Consider the following 17,971-nt stretch of genomic DNA (forward strand, 5'->3'; position numbering starts at 1 on the left):
AAGGACATAGCTCAGTGCCAGGCACAGTAGGCACTTGGGAAATGTATGTTAATTATGGTCATAAATAAATGCACAAGAAGCTAACAGGGACAACTTAGGGAAGAGCCACGTGGGCACACCCAGACTTATGCAAACATGCTGAATCACTATGCTGGGGCTCAGGGCTCTGGTGTGGTACTGAGCTTTTCAGACACCCCCTCTACCCAGCAGCCACCCACCTAGCCTGCTTCATCTCTTCAGACCTTCCTCCCACCTGCTCTTTTCTCCTGTTTGCATAAAGGAGGCGCACAGATATTTGTTCCAAGGCTTCCCCATGGTGCCTTTCCCTCTAACTTGTCTCTAATCTGCTTCTCCCAGAATGCTGACACCCACAGACCCAGCCCCTCACAGCTTCCACACGACCACTGTTCATCCCAGCTCCTGACAAGAGGCCCCACATGTGACAGCCCTGCCCCTCAGCTGGAGGCCCTGGGGCCCACCCTGTCCACCGTGGGTCACAGAAGATGCACAAACACCACCATCCAAAGACTCCACGGGATGGCAAGGAGGCCACCTTCAGGCCAGCAGAGATGTCGCCACCTCCAGGGATGGCCCACATGCTTTGCTTGCTCTGAGGGTTGCCAAATCGTTTCTACAAAAGGCCGAGGGTCTATTTTAGGATTTGCAGGCCATATGGACTCTACTGCAGCTACAACATCCATAGACGGTAAACAAATGAATGAACGTGGCTGTAGCCCAGTAAAGGTTTATTTACAACAACAGGCAGCGGGCCAGGTTTGGACTATGGGCGGTGGTTTTGCCAACCCCTGCCTCGCCTGACTGAGCAGAGCAGGGAGCGTGGGAACCATCATGGCGCCTGGTTTCCTAGCACCTTGAAGAGCTCTGGCACGTTACATTTGACTCATAGAAACGTCTCCTGGGACCATCTCAGAGGATACTGGACACTCAAGAGGCTGTTAATATCCTGCTATTACAGCTTAGCTGAGCCGTGTTCTTGGCTACGGTGCCTCTCATAATATTTCACCATAGGAATGACGATGACCACCAATACTACCCAGGCTTGTGCCCTCTTGTCGCTGGCATAGCCTGGTGAAGCATCACCAAGCTTTGGGAGGAGGACAGACCACGTCTCCTGGGACATGTGGTCTCCCATCAAAGCCTGTCACTGCAGGTCCCTCCCTCTGGCCCCAGCATCCCGAAGGCAGCAAGTAGGGACACTCCCACTGGCAGACTGGAAGTCACAGCCCCACTGAAGAGTCTCTTCAACATGGCCACTATCTCTACTGGGCCCTTGGGCCTCCAGAGTAGTCGTGGACTCTGGGGAACACTGGGTTACACGGGCAGACCAGCCACCTGTCCTGAACGAGGTGCTGATATATGTATAACTGAATCACTGTGCTGTACAGCAGAAACGAACATGACACTGTGTATCAACTATACTCCAATAAACATTAATGAAAATACAAAATGAAAAAACTGACAAAAATAGAGGTACTCAAGTTCATGCCTACCTGGTGAGAACCCACAGAACACCACCCGGGCCGTTTCTGGGGCCCAGAGGGCTTTGAGGGGCATCTCTCAATCAGTACCTGCTTTGAGTTGGTCAGGTAGAGCTTGGCTGCCAGGTTGATGACCTGCAGCTTGACAATGTCCTCCTCGGCAGTGAAGGATTTGGCCATCTTTCTCAGGACGTCTGGTGCGATCCTGGGGACGTGCTCACAGTACTCGCCGATGAGCCACAGGATGCTGGCTCGGGCCATGGGCACCTGTGTGGGTGGGAGAGGAGTCAGGACTGGGGTGGGTGTGGGAATGAGGCTGGGCATGTGGCCTGCAAGGGAGCCAGCACTCCTCCCGTCTGCGCTTGCTTCTCTAGGAATGGGAGTGGGAGGTGGTGGGAGAGAAAATACTAGGTGGGCATTTCTCAGGCAGCATCTGCCCTCTTCCCCAGGGTTTCAAGAGCACACACAGAGCCTTGGAAGTTTAGTCACAGTTTGGTATAAAAGACTGGCTTTCTGGATCCACTGTACCCTTGATGCTTTCTGGCCATGTCATCCTTCCTGAATCTTCAGGAATGCCTTGTCTGAATGTTTCAACTTGGCAACGCAACACAAAAACACACGCATGTCAACCAGCCACCCTGAGCCAGAGCTTTAGAGAGAATGTGAATGTGCACCAGGCTGGAGCTCAGCAAGGGGTCCCCAAAGGGAAGGCGAACCAGGGCCACATGGTCTCATCTTTCCCCTTCTCCCACCCAAAGACCTTCCTGTAGGAATGGTTTGGAAGATTTTTTTATTTAAAAAGTGGAAGTGTTAATCATTCAGTCGTGTCCGAACTCTTTGAAACCCCATGGTCTATAGCCTGCGAGGCTCCTCTGTCCATAGAATTCTCCAGGCAAGAATACTGGAGTGGGTAGCCATTCTCTTCTCCAGGGGATCTTCTCCACCCAGGGATCGAACCTGGCTTGAACCTGCATTGCAGGTGGATTCTTTACTGTCTGCCCCACTAGGGATGCCCGATTTTCTTCTTTTTCTTTCTGATTTTTATTAAGGCCAGTTTAATTAGAGGATCTTTTTTTTTAAAGTTCATTTGGCTGCATTGGGCCTTTAATTGCGGCATGCGAGATCTTTGCTTGCATCTTGCAGGATCTTTTGTTGCAGGGCACAGGCTCATTAGTTGTGGTGAACGGAGTTAGTTGCCCCTTGGAATGTAGGACCTTAGTTCCCCAACCAGGGATCAAACCCGGGTCCCCTGCCTTGCAAGCCAGATTCTTAACCACTGGACCACCAGGGAAGTCCCTAACTACAGGGTCTTAAAATCACAGGGAGGATCCTGGGTTGGGGAAGCCAGTGGGGTCACCCCCTCACCTGGATGTTGTCTGTGAGCTTCGCCAAGTGTTTGATGATCTCTCCATGCTGGGCTGGCTGCATTTGCAGCAGCTTCTTGATGACCACCACTGACTCTGCAACCACAAGCTCTGTGGAACAGGAAATGAGCCCAGGACAGTCAGATGGCCACACACAATGGGCAGACACACCTGCAATGCCCCCAGGCCGTTGGCTTCGCTCCTCAACCTCCTGTACTTCTACAGTGGCGCTCGGAGAGGCAGGGGTACAAGGATGCAAACAGAGGCCGATGGACTGATGAACACGAATTGTCACTGGCCAGACAGGAGAATACCTGCTGGCCATCAGTCAGACATGCAGGCAGCACCCACTAGTCATCAGAGCTGGACATGCAGACAGACAAACACTGACCATCACGGTTGGACAGCAGCTGCACCAGGCCGTTGAGGCAAGTGTCGCGGACTCGGCCTATGTTAGTTGCGCAGCGCCCAATGGCCTGGATGGTGGCTGCCACAAAGTCCTTGTCCATGCTGCGAATGTAGGTCTGCAGGAGGCCACAACAGAGTGAGCCCCAGAAGGTGGTGATCCCTCAGACTTGACTCAGCGGCAGTGACTCTGCAGACTTGAGGGGGACCTTCTGGAAAGCTGTTACCCCTCATTCAGTGACTGAACATGCCAGAGACTAAACTCTGGGGAGAGGAATGACACCCTCATCCGTTACCCGGTGACTCCCGGACCCAAAGCCGGCAGAAGGCATTGGGAAGGGAAGTGAAACTACAGTTTCTCCATTTGGGGTTCTAAAGAGAAGATTTAACCCACCAAGGTGATTCTCACTGAGCATAAGGAGCTACAGGGCAACTCTCACGGGCTTCTCTGGCTACAAGCTGGTCCCTAGCCAGTACCTGGAATTCCCGGAGGACAGTAGGAATGTTGGTCTCATTGGCGAGGTTAGTCAGCACTTCCAGCTGCAGGGAGGCAGAAAAGGGGCAGGGGGTGCCAGTGGGCTTTTTGTGCTCTCATTTGTTTTCATATTTATTCAGTTGGGTGCATCAGGTCTTAGTTGTGGCACAGCAGGCTCGGTTGCCCTGTGGCATGTGGGATCTTAGTATTCTGACCAGGGCTCAAACCCGTGTCCCCTGAATTGCAAGGCATATTCTTAACCACTGGACCACCAGGGAAGTCCCTCTGTGCTTTCCTTAACCCTTCATTAAGGCCACAGGCATGGCTGTCCGTCACTCACCTTCAGGATCTTGATCTGGGTGGGGTCAGTGGACCTGATGTAGAAGCTCTTCAGGTATGGCTCAAACATACCCTGGCACGAGAGCGGTGGTCCCAGGGAGCGCCATCACAGCGCTGTTTCTCCTCCAGAGCGGCCCCTCCCCGCGACCCTCCCCCACCCGGGGCTCAGCTCCCTTCTTGCCCCTGCACTCTCTCTTCCACGGTCAGCTCTCCCCTCCCCCTCAGCTCCGACCCTATCTTCCTTCATCAGGGCTTCCACCCTGGGGATCTGGGTCCTGCACCTCCGCCTGCATTTAGGGCCTCTCCCTCCCATGCTCCACACCACCAAGGCAGCATCCCCTTCTGCCTTCCCCAGCGCCCCTGCCCCGCAGAGCCACCTGTTGGACCACGAGGGCAGGCCTGGGTCCCGTGCTCACCCGGCGCTTGATGGACATGGTGGCCACGTTCTGGAGCACCACATACTGCACTTCACTGCGGAGAGGAGCAGCAGAGGAACCCGGTCCCCAGGCCAGGGCCAGGGCAGGAGGCGCGGGCGGGAAAGGAGGCGGGCCCAGAGGAGGGAGGAGGGCGGGTGTCGGGGAAGGCGGGAGGAGGGCGGGACTGGCGTCAGCGTGGAGGGGCCGGTGGGTGGGGTGGAGGGCGCCGCACTCTAGGTAGGGGAAGCGGAGAGGCGGCCCCGCTCCAGGCGTGGCTGGGCCGTGGGCGTGGCCTGGTTGTTGTGGGCGGGGCGGGGCTGGGGTGGGTTGGGGTGTGGGCGGGGCGGGCACGCACCTGTGGCTCCTCAGCAGGCGCACGAGGGCCTTGGCGATGACGCCCACCTCTGCCTTGGGAGCCAGGTGGAAGTAAAGCTGCGCCACGGCCATGACCACGGCGGCGCTGCGGCTCTGCAGGAGCGGCTTCGTGTTGCGCAGCAGCAGCCGGTGGTCGGGGTCCATGACGTAGGGCTTCCGGGTGGGCAGCGCCGTGGAGGCTGCCTCCTCAGACCCCGGGCCCTTGGCCTCATCCTCCTCAGAGCCATAGAAGGCTTTCTCAGAGTTCTCCTCCAGCAGAGATTCCTGGGGGTGGGGTGGGAGGGGTAGGGAACAGGTGGGTGGGGCAGGGGACACCTCCTCCTGGAAGCCCTCCTACCCACTCTGCTAGGGCATGGGTCGCGGTCGCGCCTGGGGGTCCAGGCCACTCACGTTCTGGGTGGGGCTGAGGAACTGCGTGCGGGCATAGCGGGTGAGCATGCTGATGATGACCACCTGGCCCCACTCCTCCACGTCGATGAGCAGGTTACAGAGCTTCCGGTAGTTCTTGTGGATCAGGTCGATGCGCTCGGGGCACACCTCCTCGAAGGCCATCACCACGCTGCCCGCCACCAGCTGGGGAACCCACAGAGGCAGAAGCGCATTAACGGGAAGGACAGAAGGGGTCGCCTGGCACCTTTCCACCACCCACCTCTGTGTGTCCATATACACACCGTAGTCTTGTCAGCCAGAAGCTTCTCGATGACCTCTATCAGCTGGTCCTTCTGGTCAGAATCCAAACTGAGGGAGAAACTGTTGTTTGCCCCTCCTTCCTCTCCAGCCTTCCCAATACCGGCTGGAGATGTGCTCCCCTTTCTCCCTGCAACCCTATTCATCAAGAGGTGTGAGCCACTGCTCCCAACGTCCTCCCTCTCTGTCTGTTCCCCAAACTGTCTTAAACCACCTAAAGACTTAAAAACAACAAACAACAAAATCAGCCTTCAAAAGTGGGAGAGGCCAGGGATGGGCAGTGGCTTAGGGCATACCTGTATAGCTTAGGGATGGCGTGGGCAGCTGTTTTCCGCACATAGGGAGACATATCTGAGGCAGCTTCCTTGATGGCCAGCATCATGATGGGCACGATGATGGGCACACGGATGCTAGACAGGACGCGGAGGGCACTGGCGCGAATCAGCTGGTTGGGGTCCTAGGGCAGAGGTGGCAGAGGCAGAGCCATGGGAGGGCAGCGGGCACCCTGATGGGAGGGGAACTCACTGTCCCTGGCTGCCACCCACTCTTGCTTCCCTGTCTCCTGTCTTGAGCCTAGATGAGGTGCTGGTGCTGGGTGCCTGGGGGGCCCTGCCTGAGGGCACTGACTCAGCCCTGCAACAGAAATCTGATATCTGGCTGAATGTGGCACTGGGCTGCTTCACTTTCAGGGAGAGCGACAGACTTTCAGAATGCCTAAAATTCTTGAAGCACCTCATTTCTTAGGAGTGTCTGCAGACCAGGAGGGTGTCTTTGTGTTTATGGTGGAGGAGACTGTCAGCAAATGCAACCTGCTCTCCCTTCCCAAGAGTTCATCCTTTCAGGGACTTCTCTGGTAGTTCAGAGGTGAAGACTCTGCTCTCAATGCAGGGGGCTCAGGTTTGATCCCTGGTTGGAGAATTAGATCCTGCATGCTGCAACTAAGACCCAGCACAGAAAAATAAATATTCTTTTTAAAGTTCACCCTTTCAGTCTTCTCTCCCTGCAAACTCTCAAAAGCTGCTCTTCTTCCCCTTCCTCCATGTGTTTAAAAGAGAATAGGTGTATAAGCCCCTCCTCTTTGCACCTACTGCATCCTACAGACCCCTGGAAGGAGCACGTCAAGGCTGAGTATTGTCACCCTGCTTATTTAATTGGTATACAGAACACATCAAGCAAAATGCCGGGCTGGATGAAGCACAAGCTGGAATCAAGAGTTGCCAGGAGAAATATCAATAACCTCAGAGACGCAGATGCCACCACCCTTATGGCAGAAAGCAAAGAGGAACTAAAGAGCCTCTTGATGATGGTGAAAAAGGAGAGTGAAAAAACTGGCTTAAAAACTCAACATTCAAAAAACTAAGATCATGGCATCCAGTCCCATCGCTTCATGGCAAATAGATGGGGAAACAATGGAAACAGTGAGAGACTTTATTTTCTTGGGCTCCAAAATCATTGCAGATAGTGACTTCAGCCATGAAATTAAAAGATGCTTGCTCCTTGGAAGAAAAGCTATGACAAAAGCTATGTCAAACTTAGACATAAATTTGACAAACTTATGACAAAGCTATGACAAACCTAGACAGTATATTAAAAAGCAGAGACATTACTTTACTGACAAAGGTCCATATAGTCAAAGCTATGGTTTTCCAGTTGCCATGTATGGATGTGAGAGTTGGACCATAAAGAAGGCTGAGCACCAAAGAATAGATACTTTTGAACTGTGGTGTTGGAGAAGACTCTTGAGAGTCCCTGGCACTGCAAGGAGATCAAACCAGTCAATCCCAAAGGAAATCAATCCTGAATATTCATTGGAAGGACTGATGCTGAAGCTGAAGCTCCAATACTCTGGCCACCTGATGGGAAGGGCCAACTTATTGGAAAAGACCCTGATGCAGAGAAAGATTGAGGGCAGAAAGAGAAGGCGATGACAGAGGACGAGATGGTTGGATGGCATCACCGACTCAATGGACATGTTTGAGCAAGCTCTGGGAGATGGTGAAGGACAGGGAAGCCTGGCAAGCTACAGTCTATGGGGTTGCAAAGAGTCGGACACGACTGAGCAACTGAACAACAAGACACCTGAGAAGAGCCTTAGACACAGTGTACTGTGATCATGAGATTATGAGCGCAGCAGCAGATGTAAATTACTGTTCGTCTCGAAGGACAGTGGGCAAAGGAAGAGGTCCTGGAAGACTAAAGAGTAGGTGCTACCGTGAGTTTCTAGAATAGGGAAAGAGGAGAGCCACAGAATTACAGATGAAAATGATGGTGATCCTTGCTAAAATTCCAGAACTGGTTTTTGAAAAGGTGGTTTCAAAGCACTTTATTTACTTTTAAAATATCTTATGAAGCCATGATTTTACTTTATTTTTTATTTGGTTGCACGGCATCTTAGCTGCTGCATGCGGGATCTCCCTCAGGTGGGACGGAACTCAGACCCCCTGCATTGAGAGTTCAGAATCTTAAACACTGAACCCCCAGGGAAGTTCTTCAAAGCGCTTATTTTAAAAGCAGGAGTCTGTATTTTCTTAGAGTCAAGTCATATCACATCCACTGCTAAAACCTATTTTCCTTTTTTTTTTTTTTTTAACATTTGGAAATGATTATGGATTCAACATGAAGTTACCCCCCAGAAAACTCCTTTTCTTTTTAGTAGGGTAATTCAGTTCAGTTCAGTTGCTCAGTCATGTCCGACTCTTTGTGACCCCATGAATCGCAGCACGCTAGGCCTCCCTGTCCATCACCATCTCCCGGAGTTCACTCAAACTCATGTCCATCGAGTCGGTGATGCCATCCAGCCATCTCATCCTCTGTCGTCTCCTTCTCCTCCTGCCCCCAATCCCTCCCAGCATCAGAGTCTTTTCCAATGAGTCAACTCTTCGCATGAGGTGGCCAAAGTACTGGAGTTTCAGCTTTAGCATCATTCTTTCCAAAGAACACCCAGGGTAATTAGGCTGGCATATATTAATACTATATATCTTGATATCAGCAAAGCACCATGGGGGTCTCTCATAGCATTTCCTAGACAGCTATTTTTGATGTAGGCCTTTTGTTTCATTTACTACGTAAGCATTTTAAGAGCAGAATTCATGTCTATTTTATCTCTAGATAACCACAGCCCTTTCAACATAGAAGGTGTTAAATTTTTTTTGCTGTTGAGATCCTTCCTAACAAGATGGGAAAATACCAGCTGACTGCAGTTAGGTGGATCCACAGTTTGGTAAAATGCAATACTTGTGGAAGATTTACTAGCATATCAGTGTCAACCTGGAAACATGATACATGGGATATAAGTCTCTTGCCCTGGTTGGAATAGCTTATCAACATCTTCTAGTTCCAGTTCCAGCTCAGTTGCTCAGTCGTGTCGACTCTTTGCAACCCCATGAATCGCAGCACGCCAGGCCTCCTGTCCATCACCAACTCCCGGAGTCTACTCAAACTCATGTCCATTGAGTCGGTGATGCCATCCTGCCATCTCATCCTCTGTCGTCCCTTTCTCCTCCTCCCCTCAATACCTCCCAACATCTTAGAAGAAGACATAAAACCAGGAGGACAAAACCAAGATTCAGATCCACCCTGGCTTAGATCTTGTGCTAAACCTAAACAATGAAATACAGAAGGGCCTCACAGGGGATTCAAGGAACCAACTGCATAAAGACAGGATATGGGGACACCCGGTCAGAACTGAGTCAACATTAGCCGGCTGCAAAGCAAACAATCTCAGTCTGGGCTGACAGAAAAGGTTGGTACTATTGTGCAGAAGAGCCCCCTAAACAGTAATAATAACAAAAAGAAAGTGAATTTTAGAGGAACACATATAAGATGCTGTTTATAACAATATTTTACATTATTTAGGAATACAGAAATAAGTAGTAAAAGAATAAATGCACACATATGAATAATATTCTTTATGCCTTTGGTGGATCTGATATAAATTTTTAAAAATTAAGGTGATAGATGTTTCAACACAGTATAATGGTTTTTAAAAAGTTATAATCACTTCACATCTGTCAGAATGGCTGTCTTTAGAAAGATACCAAATAACAACTGTTGGTGCTGCTGCTGCTACTGCTGCTAAGTCGCTTCAGTCGTGTTCGACTCTGTGCGACTCCATAGATGGCAGCCCACCAGGCTCCCCTGTCCCTGGGATTGTCCAGGCAAGAACACTGGAGTGGGTTGCCATTTCCTTCTCCAAAGCATGAAAGTGAAATCTGAAAGTGAAGTTGCTCAGTCATGTCTGACTCTTAGCGACCCCATGGACTGCAGCCCACCAGGCTCCTCCGTCCATGAGATTTTCCAGGCAAGAGTACTGGAATGGGGTGCCATTGCCTTCTTCAAAGTGTTGGTGATGATGTGGCAAAAAGGGAACCCTTGTACACTCTTGGTGGGAATGTAACTTAGCACAGCCACTGTGGAGAACAGTGTGGAGGTTCCTCAAAAAGCTAAAACAGAACTTTCATATGATCCAGCAATATCACTCTTGGGTATATATTCTGGGTATGTTTTCATTAAACAAATGAATGAGTATGACAGAACAGAAATGGCTCATAGAGAACAAACTAGTTGTTATGAGTTGGGGTGGTGGTGGTGGGGAGAAGCAAGATGGGGTAGGGAATTAAAAGGTACAAAGTATTAATACTATGTATAAAATAAAAAGCTAAAAGAATATATTGTACAGCACAGGGGATATGGCTAATATTTTGAAATACATTTAAATGGAGTATTAGCCATAAAAATGTTGAATCAATGTATTATACACCTGAAACTAATTTAACATTGTGAATTGTCTATACTTCAATAAAAACAAAAATGAAAAACAGTGGTAGTTGTCTTAAGATGGAACTGCCTTATGAAGGAGTAGGTCTGTACCACTGGAGATGACCTGTCAGAGATGTTCTAGAGCAAAGGTTGGCATACTACAGTCCAGAAGCCAAATGTGTCTTCTGCCTTTTTTAATAAATAAAAATGTATTCAGGGACTTCCCTGGTGGTCCAGTGGCTAAGACTCTGAGCTCCCAATGCAGCTCTGAGCTCCCAATTGCCTGGGTTCAATCCCTGGTCAGGGAACTAGATCCCATATGCTGCCACTAAGACCTGATACAGTCAAATATGTTTTAAAATATGAAATCAAACCCAGTCATACACACTCATTCATCGCTGCTTTCATACTATTAAAATACAAGGGCAAAGCTGAGTCGTTGACGGTTGAGACTAGATGGTCCGCACAGCCTAAACTACTATCACCTGGCTGGATACAGAAGTTTGCTGACTATTGTTCTAGAGAAATCACTGCACTGAGTTGAACTAAATGAGCTCTGGTTTTCTAAAAAGGGTAGAATGTGGAAACTTCAGGTCAATGTAAAAATTTGTGCAAAAATTTCAGAATGGTTCTTATAAAACGATTTTAGTCCCGATTAAACCAATCTGAGAGAGAGAGCATATGGTTTTGACTTGTTAAAAAATAACCTAGCACAAGGACTTCCCTGGTGGTCCAGTGGTCAAGACTCCTCGTTTCGACTGCAGGGGGCAAGGGTTCTATCCTTGATGGGGGAACTAAGATCCCCCATGCCTTGCACTGCGGCCAAAAAATTTAAAACAAACAAACAACAAAAACCCCTAACACAGTGTGAGGCATAGAGATTATAGGGGAAGCACGCTGATTGGAACCCCCACACTGGCCAGGCACCATAGTAACCATTTGCATGAGTTGTTTTACAACAGGAGGTCCCAGTAAGGAACAGGGAACTAATAAGCCTCCACCAGCCGGAAGAGTTCGGGAAAGGTCAAAAGGAGACACCACCTGTCCGACCACCTCCCAGAATCCTTCTCTCTGGCATCCATCTTGGCTGAACAAGGCGTGCACCACCAGGAAGGACTCTTGAGTCAGAATGATTGGCTAAAGACAACCCAGAAACTAATCCCATCACCATAAAACCAGAGACTGCAAGTCATATGACAGAGCTGTTCCCCTGGGTTCCCTTACCCTACTGCTCTCCACCCGGGTGCCCTTTCCCAATAAAATCTCTTGCTTTGTCAGCACATATATTTCCTCGGACAATTCACTTCTGAGTGTTAGACAAGAGCCCAGTTTCGGGCCCTGGAAGGGGTCCCCCTTCCTGCAGCAGAGATACCCAAGTATTTGCTGAATGAAAGAATGGTAGATACAAATGCGCGCCCAGGCTTTCTGCCCCACCTCAGAGGAGCAGACTCTGCCATCACCTCCTGCTCGCCAGAGCAGAATGAACCAGGGGTGAACCCCCAGTTTGGGCAGTCAACTCTCAGTCTGCTCAGCTAACCTACAGAATCAGCTGAACAGGAAAAGATGAGTCAGACCTTTCAATGTCCCTCTCACAGGAATTAGAACTAAACGTGTGGAAAGACTAGAGGAGTTAATGGCTGTAATCAGAGCTGGAGAGTCTGATTGGACAAAGAATAGAAAGATAGTGATGCTGACTTCTTTACCCTGGAGTTACCTTATCCTAACGACAAAAGCACCCAGTGGAGATTATCATGCATGCATCTAACATACAAAAGATGAGAATATTCAGTTTAAATGTGTGTGTGTGTGTTTGTGAGGGGTCAGCCTCCACTGCATACGAAAGGACTTGAATCTTCCCACTGTCCCTTCCCTTAAGTGATTCAGTTTCTACCTGCCTCAAAGAGCATTTTATTGCCACAAAAGTGATCCAGGTCTTTAAAAAAAAAATTTATATATATATATATATATTTTTTTTTTTTTTTAAATTTTGAGGCCACGCCATAGGGCATGCAGGATCTTAGTTTTTAGTACAGGGATCGAATCCATGTCCCCTGCATTGGGAAGGCAGAGTCTTAACCACTGGACCAGCAGGGAAGTCCCGATCCAGGTCTTTAAAGGTGGATATTTTACATCCAGTGGGGCATCTAAGACAAGTCAATTATTTCTTCGGGGGCTAAACCGAATAATCAACTTCTTCCTACTTTCAAGGAATCATTGGCTGTACTAACCTTATTGAAAATGGAATGGTCTTGTCTTTATGTTCTCTCTGCAGACTGTCAAACCCAGTCTCCACGTCTGAGGCTGCTCTCCAGCTTGGTGAGCTTTGTGGTTTTCCTCTCCATGGAGCTCATTTGTTTCCAATAAACCCTTTTGTCCTCCTCACCCAGTTTCAGGTGAAAAGGTTCCAAAGCCATTGTTCCTAGCAGATACTCAAACCAGGTGAGCCAGCCAGTGCCAAGGCTCTGACACCGAGAGGTGAGGAATCCAGGTCAGCGGGCTCCCCACACATTACTCTGTCTTAAGAAGGCTGACTTCTGCCTGGCTGTGGGCCTCAATCCCTTTACATCAGTAGGGTGAAGGCCAGTGTCAGGGGCTCAAGTGATTCATAGTTGAGGCAGCCATTAGCACAGGCGCCTTTGACTCTCCTGACTTTAGCCAGGTAGGAAAGGGCCTCCAGAGCCTGACGCCCACCCCCCAACCCCTGCACTCAGGCCTCTCCCTGGGCCCACTCCTCTGACAAACGGAATTTATTTCCTGCCCTATCGACAAACAAAGGATGTCACAGTCATCAGCAATTGCAGCCCCCATGGACAGTGAGCTGGTGATCCCTGAGGGACCTCAGGAAGAAAGAACACCGGCCATCTAGCAGTCATCAGACTGCAGCCACTTCCCATGGTGAGCCCGGAGAAACTCAGGATATGAAAACACAGGATACTGGCCGCAGATAGCTGCGGTGCACATCAAAGGAATGATTTCAGTGAGCCCAGACTCTCGCATCTTCCCACACACAGAAAAGCACCAAACTCCTTAACCCGGGTTATCTGGTTTTCTTTCATTAACAACTGTCTTTTGATGTTAGACCACCTGCCCTTTGTTGCAAAACTTCCATATAACCTGACTCCTCCCCTCACCTCCTTGGAGCAGTTCTGTCAGGGTTACTTAGATGCTGCCTCCTAGGCTTGAAGTCCTAAAAACGCCCACCTAATGAAACCTAATTCTCAACTTTTAGGTTGTGAATAAGTCCACACCTCCAATACAGCCCCATCAAGGCCCAGACCCCAGGGAGGCAAATGGAGACCTCTGACCTTCAGGCCACGCTGGAAGGTGGAGATAGACAGCAGGGCTAGGTCTTGCTGCTCCTCAGCGTAGCGCACCAGGTACACGTAGACAAGCTTCTTCACCTGGGGAAGAGGGGGTTTCTCAGCAGGGACTGGGGCCCCGTCCTGAGAGATGTCCTCACCCCGGGTGGCTGTGGTCCACAGGGAAAGCATCCAGGGTACCCTGGCCCCATCATGCTGATCCACGTCTGATTCAGGGACATCTGGGAGGGGTCTTTTCCTGGACCAGGGACTGGGCTGTCCCCTTTCTCATCCCCAACTAGCTCCGGTTTATTCCTGGAGGTGGACGAGGGAGACTCCTCCCTGGTAGCGCTCACCTCTATGTTCTTACAGGCCACGTTCTTCACCACGGCGGGGAACAGGTCTGAGGCGTTCTTTCCCCGGGCAATCATCTAGGAGGTGGGGTCAGGGTAGGGGGGGAACAAGAAGGGAGGATGCCAGCACTCACTGGGGGAAGGTCCACAAGCAGCCAAGGAGGGCTCTTGGATCCGCAAGCTCCTCCCCCAAGGGATCCCCTCTGACCCCCCTCACCGCCACAATTCTCTTCATGGCCTCCAGCTTGAGCGAATCCTTGTTGGTGTCCAGCATCGCCTTCAGGTCATCGTGCCTGGTGGGGACACAAAAGGTCAGCTGAGGGCACAACGGTGGGGACAGGGCTATCAATCAGTAGGATTCAGACAGAAAGAAGGGACCTGGGCAGGGAAGGCAGGACTCGACCACAAAGGAAAGTGGTAAAATACAGATCAGGGGACTTAGGGTGGGGAGAAGCATGTGGGTCAGTCAATGTTGCGGGGCTGAGCTGTGATCCTCCCAAAAAAGAATGTACCCAGAATGTAATCTTATTTGGAAACAGAATTGTTTCAGCTGTAATTACGATGAGCTAATACTGGAGGAGGGTGGGTCTCTAACTCAATACGTCTGGCGTGCTTTAAGGAGATGGCCCTGTGAAGAGAGAGATGCAGGGAGAATACTGTGGATACAGAGAACTGGAGTGACTCACCTGCAAGCCAAGGAACATCTGCAATATTGCTTCTCTCTTAAGGTTTGGTTTTCAGCTGAGAGGCAAGTTAAATCTTAGCTCCCCAGTCAGGGATCAAACCCATACTCCCTGCATTGGCAGGCTTAGTCTTAACTACTGGACTGCCAGGGAAGTCCCGGGTAAACGACGATGTAAATAAATAACCCCTTGCACTTGGTGGAGGGGAATAATGTTAGTCTCCAAGCCAGTATCTAAATGTCATGCAATGGCCATTGAAATTTCAAGGGAGGCCTTTTGTTAGACTTCCTGAAGTGACTGCAAAATTCATCCAGAAACAAAAATCAATAGGTGAGAACTCCAGAGAATTTGGGGGCAAAAGGGGATGGAAATGAGAAAAACGGAACAATGACAGACAATTCACCTAACCAGAATTCAAAACACAAAACAAATGACCATGATAAAAGCTGTGTGGTGCCAGATTAAAAATTTCACAAATGGATCTAAGTTGATACATTAGGAACAATTAACACCAATCGGAGAAAGAAACTTTTGCCTCCCCTTAAACAAATGCTGTTGGGACAACTGCTACGTAGCAAAGAATTTAACTTGCACATGTACTTCACACCAAAATAAATCCCACATTTGTTTAACAGTTAAATTATGTTGGGTTTCCCTGGTGGTCTAGTGGTTAAGAATCCACTTTGCAGTGCAAAGGACATGGGTTCGATCCCTGGTCTAGGAAGATCCCACATGCCTCAGAGCAGCTAGACTCATGTGCCAGAACTACTCAGCCCGCACACATGAGCTGCAACTACTGAAGCCTGCGAGTCTCGAGTCTATGCTCCACAAGTGAAGCCATAATGAGCAGCCTGCACACAACAGTGAAAAATAGCCCCCCACTCGCGCAACCAGAGAAAGCCTGCGTGCTGCAACAAAGACCCCACCAGAGACAAAAGTAGATGAATCATTTTTAAAAATTATTTCAATGTATGGAAGAGGGGAAATTTTAATTTTCAAGGTCATAAAATTATCAGTAATAAGATGCTAGGTTTTTTTTTTTTTCAACTCTTGTGTATAAACTAAATTTAAGAAAAAAAAAAAACAAGGCAAAACTGTATTTGTTCCCTAGGGCTGCTGTAACAGTACCACAGAGTGACTGGGTGGCTTAACCACCTCAATGTATTTTCTTGCAATTCCAGAGGCTAGAAGTCTGAGATCAAGGTGTCAGCAGGGCTGGCCTGTCTTCCTGACTTGCAGATGACTGTCTTCCCTTATCTTTACATGGTCTTCCCTTTGTGTTTCCTCTTCTCATCATAAGTGAATCGTATTGGATTAGGACCCGCCCTAATGACCTCCTTTTCACTTAATCACCTCTTAAAAGACTGTCCCCAAACACAGTCACATTCTGAGGTACTGGGGGTTAGGGCTTCAACATATCAGACCACACTTCAGCCCACAATAGCAACAGAAAGGAAAATATTTGGGATATGGTGAATACAAGTTTAACATTAAAAATAAAGTACTGATACAAGCTTCGGGTCTATATTCAGGACTCACTGGCAGGGCTGCCCCCTGCCATGCCCCTGCCCCTCCAGGTGGACACAGCCCTGAGCAGCTGCTCCCCAGTCGGTGAGCGGAGCGTGGTCTGGCACTCCCTGACCATGTGCCCTTGAGGAGTGAACAACCTGCCCAAGCATACCCAGAGGCCCAGCGGCTGAGGGCCGAAGAAGTAGGCAGAGAAACGCGAAACCACCTCATGGAAAATGTGTGTCTACACAGCTAACAGAGCGGCAGGACCACAGATGCGCTCATACTGTCCAGGCAGCTCCAAAATGCGATGAGCAGCTGTGAATGGAGACCTGTCTATTCTCTGACCTCCCAGATGATACTCAGATAACCCATAGCTTTGACCCTGCCAGGAGAGGTATTACCAATGGCAGGAATTAAACAGCAGTGTGTGCAAAGTTAGTCATGGAAGTGAAACACCTAGAAGCAACAGAAAATCAGAAAATAGACGTAGCCATTCTAGGAGAGGGAAGAGCATGCTAACGGCCATAAAGAGGCAAGTGTGACTAGTGCTGATGCTGAGACATGAGTAAGTGATAAATGCTGAGAGGAAGGAAAGAACCTGACGTAACAGACACCTAGTCACAGGGCTGCGTTTTGCAGAAATGTGCGAGTGCTTAACAGATAAAATCAGAAAAGACGGGAGGAGTGCTAAGAAACTGATGTTCCCAGGATTTTACAAGTGTTTCTTGTGAAGACATTTTTGATGGGAAGCAAAGTAGAAAGATGATGACTTCCAGAACACAGAGGACTTGCTAGCTGTCGGATGAGGGTTGGAGAAGATGTCCAGTCCCACGCATATTGATCTAGAACCCCTCCATACCACTCAGCCATAAAAAAAAAGAATGAAATTATGCCATTTGCAGTAACATGGATGAACCTAGAGGTTATCATACTAAGTGAAGTAAGTCAGAGAAATACCATGTGATATCATTTATATGTGGAATTTAAAATATGACACAAATGAACTTATCTGTGAAACAGAAACAGACTCACAGACACAGAGAACAAGTTTACGGTTACCAACGGGGAAAGGGAGTGGAGGAAGGATAAGTTAGGAGTTTGGGATTAGCATATACAAACTACCGTATATAAACAGATAAACAACAAGGTCCTCCTGTATAGCACAGGGAACTAGATTCAATATCCTAAAAAGCAACCATAATGGAAAAGAAAATGAAAAAAATATAATAAAATATATGTATGTGTGTTTGTGTGTGTATGTGTCCCTAAATCATTTTGCTATACAGCAGAAACTAACACAGCATTGTAAATCAACTATACTTCAGTTAAAAAAAAAAAACAAAAAAACAGAATGAACAGCTTCCATTCAGGAAGATGTCCCCCCGAACCAGAGGACGTTTTCTACTGCCTATGGCCAAGTGAGGGTCAGAAGATAACCACCTCGTCCCTCTCCCAAACACAAACCAGGTGGTCAAGTCCCAGGCATGCTGAACTCAGGACAGATGGGTGTAGACAGAGGTACAGACCATTTAGCTGGGCCTGGGCAGCACGGAGGGCGTGGGGAGAATGACAGAACTGGGCACCATCTTCCCCAATACACAAATGCACATCACGCACCCAGGATCCTTTGTACACACGTCCACACAGTCAACTCACCCCTGCAGATCCCCATCACCCCAACACCGCATCAAACACTGGTATCACCAATATACTCTCACATCTGTCCCCACAGAGACACCTACACTCCAGAGACATACTCATACCCCCAAAGACACACTTACATCCCTCAGATATATGTAGTTCTTA

The 17,971-nt window shown here is 49.1% G+C and overlaps 1 protein-coding gene across 3 annotated transcripts in view; it reads right to left on the reverse strand.

The window, feature by feature from the left end:
- AP3B2 (adaptor related protein complex 3 subunit beta 2) overlaps positions 1–17,971 on the reverse strand; it is a 36,953-nt gene that overhangs the window by 13,422 nt on the left and 5,560 nt on the right. For 2 of the 3 annotated variants that reach the window (XM_060401664.1, XM_060401665.1), the window contains exons 2-14: positions 14,188–14,263; positions 13,974–14,048; positions 13,624–13,719; positions 5,857–6,017; positions 5,545–5,611; positions 5,264–5,446; positions 4,854–5,137; positions 4,460–4,553; positions 4,084–4,155; positions 3,746–3,808; positions 3,255–3,387; positions 2,865–2,974; positions 1,590–1,766 (exon numbers count right to left, since the gene is read on the reverse strand). In XM_060401664.1, coding sequence (XP_060257647.1) covers positions 1,590–1,766; positions 2,865–2,974; positions 3,255–3,387; positions 3,746–3,808; positions 4,084–4,155; positions 4,460–4,553; positions 4,854–5,137; positions 5,264–5,446; positions 5,545–5,611; positions 5,857–6,017; positions 13,624–13,719; positions 13,974–14,048; positions 14,188–14,263 — 1,591 coding nt within the window. The remainder of the gene's footprint in view (positions 1–1,589; positions 1,767–2,864; positions 2,975–3,254; positions 3,388–3,745; positions 3,809–4,083; positions 4,156–4,459; positions 4,554–4,853; positions 5,138–5,263; positions 5,447–5,544; positions 5,612–5,856; positions 6,018–13,623; positions 13,720–13,973; positions 14,049–14,187; positions 14,264–17,971) is intronic. The other variant, XM_015101909.3, reaches the window with a different exon arrangement.

Source organism: Ovis aries, chromosome 18, assembly GCF_016772045.2.
Source record: "Ovis aries strain OAR_USU_Benz2616 breed Rambouillet chromosome 18, ARS-UI_Ramb_v3.0, whole genome shotgun sequence".
NCBI classification, from domain to species: domain Eukaryota; kingdom Metazoa; phylum Chordata; class Mammalia; order Artiodactyla; family Bovidae; genus Ovis; species Ovis aries.